The sequence below is a fragment of the Galeopterus variegatus genome, unplaced genomic scaffold (assembly GCF_000696425.1).
Source record: "Galeopterus variegatus unplaced genomic scaffold, G_variegatus-3.0.2 Scaffold10632, whole genome shotgun sequence".
In the NCBI taxonomy this organism is placed as follows: Eukaryota; Metazoa; Chordata; class Mammalia; order Dermoptera; family Cynocephalidae; genus Galeopterus; species Galeopterus variegatus.
The window spans coordinates 1,446-10,134 of NW_007736743.1; the positions used below are offsets into that span (position 1 = coordinate 1,446).

The 8,689-nt window shown below is 34.6% G+C and overlaps 1 protein-coding gene across 1 annotated transcript; it reads right to left on the reverse strand.

Annotated features, from left to right (window-relative positions):
* Window positions 1-1,433: 1,433 nt before the first annotated feature.
* On the reverse strand, window positions 1,434-8,651 carry LOC103610128 (chromosome unknown open reading frame, human C4orf33; the record flags this gene model as incomplete). The annotated part of the gene is made up of 5 exons (XM_008594359.1): window positions 8,627-8,651; window positions 7,526-7,715; window positions 4,672-4,732; window positions 1,749-1,800; window positions 1,434-1,633 (listed from the first exon to the last, which is right to left on the reverse strand). Coding segments are annotated over exons 2-5 (494 nt in total), but the record flags the coding sequence as incomplete, so codon positions are not given.
* Between the last annotated feature and the right edge of the window lie 38 nt (window positions 8,652-8,689).

The window sequence follows — 8,689 nt, forward strand, 5'->3', positions numbered from 1 at the left end:
TGCCTGATCTGAGCTGGCCGGCTCCGCTCCCACCGGAGAAAATGGAGGCAGCGCTGATGAAGGCGCCTAGCCTGGTGTGGTAAGCGGGGGCCGGGTGGGCCTTTGCCTCCCAAGCGGGGCTGGGTTGGGGGTCACTCACAAAGCTCCCAGAGCTGGGCCTGTCCCGCGCCTTCCTCTCCGTCTCTGCATCACCGCTGCCGTCTTTCCTGGCCTTTGTTGCCTTTGGCTGCTCAGTCTCCTGGTGCGGTTGGGGCGCTCTCAGGAATCTTCTTTTGCATCGGCCCTAAAACCTCGAGACCGTAGTTGCTTTTTTCATTGTAGATTAGTTGATCAGTGATTTATTTGTTTTTTGTTGCTCTTGGAAATGCAAATAGTACTCTGGCAGCACAGCGCACACTTCTCAGGCTCGCTCTGTCCTCTGGCACGCCCGCTCCAGACCCGTCGCCATCTTGCTCCTCCCCCAATGGAAATTTTTAACAAGTGTGATCAAGATCCTGAAGCATTTCTTCAAAGAATTATAACAAGAGATGAAACATGGCTTTACCACTACAATCCAGAACACAAAGCACAATCAAAGAAATGGCTACTAAGGAATGGAAATGGTTCAGTCAAAGGAAAAACAGACTGGTGAAGAGCAAAGTCATGGCAACAGTTTTGGGGGGATGCTTAAGGCATTTTACTTGTGGGCTTTCTGAGGAGCCAAAAAAGATAGCATCTGCTTATTATGAGAGAATTTGGAGAAAGTCAGTCAAAGCTTTAGCAGAAAAATGCCCAGCAAATCTTCACCAGAGAGTCCTTCTCTACTGTGACAAATCTCCTCCTTATTCCTCTCATCAAACAAGGGCAATTTTGCAAGAGTTTTGATGGGAAATCATTAGGTATTCACCTAACAGTCCTGATTTTGGCTCCTTCTGACTTCCTTTTGTTTCCTAATCTTAAACAATCTTTAAAGGGCATCCATTTTTCTGAAGTTAATAATATAAAAAAGGCTGAATTGACATGGCTAAATTCCCAGGACTCTCAGTTCTTTAGGGATGGACTAAATGGCTGGTATCATCACTTACAAAAGGGTCTTGAACTTGATGGAGCATATGTTGAGAAATAAAGTTTTGTTTTGTTTTTTAATCTTTTAATTCTACTTTTCCATGAACTTTTTAAAGTCCCTCATATATCAGCTGTTGTAAGACTTTTCACATATTGTTATGGAAAAATAAGTGTTCCACTAACAGTAGTGAGAGAGAGTATGTCATCCAAAGTTAATCTATCAAGTATTTTCTGAGGACCGTCAGGGAACATAGGGTACTTATACTACCAGGTACTTATACTCATACATCGTTTTCTTTGACCAAAAACTGTTACTACTACTCTACCATGAATTAATTTCCAAAAAAACTCTTATAGTTGGATCATATCTTCATTTATTTTCTACTTACAAATCAGGTTTTTGTCCTTGTTGCAGTTCATGCTGAGGTACAGGGTAAAGAGCTTCATAACTTCGTTTATCTTTTGACCCATGAATTGCATATGAATTAAATTTTGTCACATTTTGTGGAAAATAACTCCAAGGGAGTAAAGCTTTGCCTTCCCATTTTGTCTCTCCTCTGGACACTTGGAATGATAAAGCAAGTTTTTGCTACAGAAACAAGATGTAGAACATGAAACGTAAAATCAGACTTACAGTTTAAACATATAAATATACAGATCACTTGTGCACTTAAGGATTTTGTCTCATATTTTTATTTACTTACTTTCCACACATTTCTTCTTCCAGTGAGTAAAAGCACTAAATGCTGCCCATGGCTGTCAAAATTAAGATTTCTCATAAGTATTTGAAAAAAAACCAAACATTTTCTTCATTATCCTTTATATCTGGAATGTGTGTGAATGTAACTAAATTTCCAAATAATTAAAAGACACAGTACAAATATTCGATAATTATAGGGAGAGCCAGTGTGCTCAGTTACTTAAAAATGACCCCTCTGAGTTGACCACTTTCCAGACAACTGTCATCAAAAGCATAAAGCTTCACATGCTTAGGCTCCTTTTTATATTCTTTAAGTAAGAAATTATATAAAATACTTCATTTGGCTAGATGACACAAAGTGTAAAAAGGAGCAAGAGGATATCATGTTATTTGCAGTTTATAATAAAGTCAGTTTCAAAAGCTAAAGTATCCTAAGGGAAGCAGGCACTAAATTTCAAGTCTGAATTCAACATCTTTGGTAAAGATTATTTCTGTAAGAAAACTGTCTTGAAGCTCATTAGGAAGGCAGAAAATGCAAAACATAGTTTGTTTAAAACTAGTCAACAGGCTAAAGAGTTTAACCTGTGTCTCTTTTCTCACACAACTGTCCTTGACCTGTTTGCCTCTTGTGTTTTCCTGCTTTCTACCATTAGTTCAGGCACCAATGCCACATTTTTACAAAGAAATACAACATATTCTGCATCTGATTTATGATAATAGGGAAGGACTTCATCACACCCATCTCAGTACTGGACAGGTCATCTAGGCAATAAACCTACAGAGGAACAGTTAATCTATCAGATGGAGAGAACAAATCTATGGCTATTAGATAGGAGAAGGGGAAGGAGGGAGAGGGAGGGGAGAGGGAGGGGAGAGATTGGATAAGGGGCATAAATAATAAGTGTGATTTGTTACAATGAATATGCTAATAAAATATAAATTAAAAAATTAAAAAAATTTTTAAAAAGAAATAAAACATATTCTCAAAAGGAAACTCAAATAAGAGTCCTTAATTGGGATTAGCCAAATCAGTAAGAATCAAAGGAAGAAGAAGCAAATTTACTGTTTCTGGAAAAAATTATATCTCAAATATTTCTACATAGATAATCTTTTGTGAGCTTTTCAGGGAGGATTTCCTTCAATAAACTATTCTAACAGAAGAGAAGGGTTTTTTTTCCATTTAAAAGTCCTCTGAGTGTTTTTACTGTTGTTATGCAGCCTTAGGAATAACCTAGGGGGAAAAAATTCTTACAAATTAAAACAATAATATGAGGGTACTTCAAAAAGTTTGTGGAAAATAGAATTAAAAGATAATACAAAGTTTTCAATGAACTTTTTGAAGTACCCTCATATTCTTCATATTGCTTTCCTAGAGGTTAATTAATTGTTGCAGGAATTGATTGTCTGAAGCAAAACTATGATTTTTCATTATTAAATATCCTGATGTATATAAAACCAAACTACTTTGAGAATTTTTTTAACTTTTAAAATTTATTAATTTTATGTACAACTGCTACTGTGTAATTTCTTAAGAAAAGAGAATCTAATTCTATTCTTCCAGTGTTGTCATCACTTTATGAAAATAAAATGGAATTGCCATATAATAAAATTAAAATTAAGGGTCAAACTTTAGAATTCTAGCAGGTCCAAGTTCCTTACTGTCTTCTTGATAAGCTATAAATGTTTTCCTCAGCTTTCTCAGCTGTAGGGTGAAAATAATCACACAATAGTTGAAATTTTCATACCTCTCATGACAGTTTATGAGAATTAATCATATTTTTCAATAAAAAATTTTGGCATGCTAGTTGAAAGGTGACACACAAAGATGTGATTATTATTCTTAAAGAATAATTGTAGCTAAATTTTTCACATTAGAGTTAGCAAAAAATCAACCTAAGGGTAAATAAAAGGATATCTAAAATCTTATTTACTTATTTAATTTCTTTATTTTTTCTGGTGGCTGGCCAGTAAGGGGACCTGAACTCTTGACCTTGGTGTTCTAACACTGCACTCGAACCAACCGAGCTAACCAGCCAGCCCTAAAATCTTATTTAGATCAATTGTTTGGGGTTCTCTAGATAGCCTGCTAAGGAATAAAGGTGACAGGATATTAGATATTGAGGGGCACTTAAACAGCATTTTAAATGAATAATGACAATATAAAGAAATATTTCATTATTAGTTTACTAATTTAAAATTTCCAATAATGTAGATGACAGCTTTACTTTTTCACATCTACAAGAAAAAATTAGTTTACAGTCACATAAAGACTGTTCCCAAGGGAATAGTTACATTTGAACAAAGACGGTCCAAGGTTAATATTTTAAATGAGTCTAAGAAAATCCATGTGTGATTTAGTTTTTATCCAATGCACTAAATGCAAAAGTGACAAGTATATACTCAATTAATGAATCATGAATAAAGGAATACATGAATACATAATTATGTAAAGCATAAAATTAAATTTTAATCTCATTACTAAAAAATCCCCTAAAAAACATTTTCATAAGGTAGTTCAACTCGTTATATCTATGCATCCCTTTATTTCTGAACATCTAATATATAATAATGTGAAGATATAAAGTAAATAATGAGCGTAACAGGTTTTTGTTTTATAATGATTTTCCATTCTGCAAAAAAGTTTTTTCAAATTTATTAGAAAAACCAATTACATTAGTGAATGGAAATTAGTATTGACATAATATTTTCAAACATTTAGAATATATATTCTAAACATTTTCTAAATATATTCATTGTACTTGAAAATAAGAAATTATATAAAAGTATTAATTGAAATTTATTCAGATTAGCTTTCCCTCTAGTTAGGTGGAATTAGTGAACTTTTACCGTAACCATATAATTTATAACTAGAAAATAACGTGTTCAAATTATATAGTAATGATTAAGAAAAAATATTTTATACTTACGGACAAAGTTCAACTTCTAAATACTGCTCAGTTACATCATTCAAGAAAAATGCTTCTACAACTTTTGAAAACAGAGATATGATATATTGAGAAACTTAATTTTGCTTCAACAATAATTTTTTAATTTTTTTAGAATATAAAATAAATTAACTAATTATTTTTAATCACAGTACTATCTCCAGCAGAAAAAGGGACAAAAGAAATAGACATTGCCTGGAAGGAGAAACACATAGGAAATAAAACATCACCAATTCTCTTCCATATCACATTGCCATAAATTAGAAAGATTAAGAAAGCCTAGTGCTGGTAAAGTTGTGAAGAAATCAATACTATCACACGGACAAACTTTGAGCCAGTTATCTTCTCCTTCTGGCAATTTATCCTAAGGAAATAATCAGAAAGCTGGAAAAAGCAGCAAGTGTAACATAAAAAAGAAAAGATCACCTACCCGTATTCCACCAATCACTGACTTTGCACTAGCCAGCCTCCACAACTATGTGAACAAATTACTTAAAATAAATCAATCTCTATTATATATATATAAAACACACAAACACACACACACATACACGCTTATCTTCTGATTTCTATTTTCCATCATCACCTTACAAACATTTTTACAGCTTCTTTGTATTAACACTATTATCAGATTCTAGGAGTACTTTGATTAGCTCATAATCTATTCAAATACTAAAGTGGAAAATTTTAATAAAAATTCCAAAACGGAGGGATGTATGGGTTGCTATAGGAGAAAAAAAACCAGATGCCTAGCTCAAAAAAGCGGTATAGGGAAGGATTCCTGAAGAAGGTATTATCTAAGCTCCATCTTGAAAGATGAGTTGGAACTAGGTGAAGAATAATGAAACTGGCATTCTAGGGCAAGAGCAGTACAATAAAAGGTACACAATTGGGAAATATTGTGGCTTATTTAAAGAACTACAAGCAGTTCAGTCTTACCAGGTAAACCTTTCAATGTAGGAAGAACTGGTGATGTTGCAGAGAGAATAAGGGGCCAGGTCATGGAATATTTTGTGTAGAGATCACATTAAGAAGGGCAAAACTTATCTTGAGAAGACAGGGAACCTGAGAAGATTATCAAGGAGCTGAAGGATGTGTTTAAATTTTCATTTTAGATAGATCACACTGGTTTCTAAGTGAAAGACGGGTTTAAGGGCAAAGGACTATTTAGGAGGCCATGCCCTAATCCAGGTAAAAGAATATGAAGGCCTAACCTATGGCAAGGATGGTGGGGTTAAAGAGGAGTTACTGAATCAGAGAAAGTAGGAGGTGAAACTGATAGGACTTAGTAAGTAAGTCCAAATATGGAGAGTGAGAAAGAAGGATACCCTGGGAAGATATCACAGTTTCTACATTTGGCAATTTTATGTTGCAAGGGTCTAAGTGTTTGTCCCCTCCAAAGCTCACATGCGAGCTTGATTCCCAATGTGGCAGTGTTGGATGGTGGGGCATTTAAGAGGTGATTGGATTGTGAAGACTATGCTCTCATGAATGGATGAATCCATTCATGGAGTAATGGGTTAATGGTTTAATGGATTTAATGGGTATGGACTAGTGGCTTTATAAGGAAAACAAGTGAGCACGTTAACAAATGCTCTGACCCAACCCTCGTTATGTGATACCCTGTATGGCCCTGGGACTCTGTAGAAGAAGGCCCTCGCCAGATGTGCCCTATGGACCTTGGACTTCACAGCCTCTAAAACTGTGAGAAACAAATTTTTTCTTACAAATTACCCAGTTTCAGTTATTCTGTTAGAAACAACAAAAAACATACTACTACACATGTATTGTTGGTGTCATTGATTAAGATTAGGCAATTGGAGAAAGAAGTAGTTTATAAGTATTTGTTGAGTTAGGTGCCTGTACCACCTCCAGTAGATAAGTCACACTGGTGTGTATACCATTAGGAAGCTGGTATATACAAGTTCTGTATTAATAAAAGAAAACATATGTTTAACATATGACAAATTAACACTGACAAAATGTGTGCTACACAAATGATATAGAGAAAGTAGATGTTAGTACTGACTAGAAGGTTCATCCAAGGCTTCTTTAAAGAAATGAGACCTGACTTAGACCTTGAACTATGTGCATTAGAGGCAGGTGAATAGAATGAGAAAGTACATGGGTGAGAATATGCATGGACAGTAACACTATTAACCTTTTAGAAGTCAGGAGCTTTAGGTTGAATATACTGGCTCAATTCATGAGTACCCTAAAAGCTTATAGGAAGGGTTTGAACTTTAACCTAGGGATGGTAATGGTTTATGGTCTGGGAATGGCACTATGAAGAGTATTTCAGAAAAGATGAATCTGGTAAATTAACTGCGATACAGTAGAAGGGGATCACAGAGCAAACCCAAAACAGTACAATTTCATGGCATGTCTTTTAGCTTTAATTCAATACATGAGATTACTTGCCAGTGTAAAGTTAAAACTGCATTTCGTGCGAGGTAGTGTTTCTACAATAAGTGAAACACCACAAAACTTCCATAAAGAAGGTTTATAGGTTAAAGTGGTAATCTGAAGATACTTAAAGACAAAACAGGAATGCTGAACTCTTCTTAGAATAGGTAACAGAAGTAAAGGAAGGAAATATGGCAGTAATATAAAAATCTGGATTTGTAATTGTCATTTTTCACTGTTCTAGTTGTATAGTTTAAGTCACATAGGTAATTGAGAAAAAGTCAGAATGAGTCATTGGGAAGAAATATCAGAACTGCACGTCAGTTGCTCAGAAGCACTCGCTTCCTAACAGCAAGATAAAATAATAGTTCTGTGAGAGGTTATTGTAAAAAGATTTATGTTTGCAATAAAATACAGTACTTCCACTTACCCTCATAATCCCACAGTTCATTGAAAGGCTGTCCTGGTTCTCCAAGTGGGGCTGGAGGATCATTGAAAAATGGAGCACTAACTTCCATCATCACTCCTTTGTCACCTGGATTCAGCCTGACAAACACTGGCTCGTGCTTCACTGGAAAACCATCCCAAGTGTGTTCAATTTTAAAATCCATCTGACGACTCTAAAGGAAAAACATATTAAACTCTTTAACAATGTGTAAATGTTTCCTTTCATTAGAAATAAAATGAAAATTTCAATGCTAAATAACAGTCAAGAAGGTAGCAGTGTGACAAGAACACCGACTCTAAAGGAAAAACATATTAAACTCTTTAACAATGTGTAAATGTTTCCTTTCATTAAAATAAAATGAAAATTTCAATGCTAAATAACAGTCAAGAAGGTAGCAGTGTGACAAGAACACATTCCTGGGAGTCAAAAGGCCTTCTGTATTGTGGCAAGTCATGAACTCTGAGTTTTGTTCTAAAATAGGCAGCTGGATCCTAAAAGCTTTAAGACTTTCATTCTAGATTCAGCTCTCATTCCCTCATAAAGAGCACATCAAAATAATTTTTAAAAATTGTAAGTTCACTGCTGAAATTTTATTAATATACTCAGCTTTAACTATAAGCACTATGAGTTTATATGCCATCCCTTGGCTTTTACAGTAAAGTGTGCAGGTGTCTGACTTACTGGATCCTCTGAAAATCAAGATCTTTTTAATAAAAATCAACTTGATTAAAAAAAAACTTTCATAAAGCAGTAGAAGCAGTGCTGTTAATATCTATTCTTTTGGCTAAAAAGTCTTTGGAGGAGGGACTCCAGCCATGTGAAGGTCAGTACAGTTGAATTTCGCCTTCCTTTGTTCCAGCATATACACTTTCTTTACCTTTTCAATTTTTGGTATTTCAACTGTTAAATGAGCACTTGTGTGCTTGATAAATTCTCTCCAATTGAAAAATGGGAACAGAATCTGGTATATTTTTTCTAAGTATTCAATGGAAAGACATAATATTTTATCGATAAAATTACATTCTGTTGAACACTATCGATCGAACATTTTATAGATAATGTATCAATTTAATTTCACTACACACTTGCATAGGAACTGTTATTATCCTCATTACAAATGAAGAAACAGATTTGTCCAAGGTCACA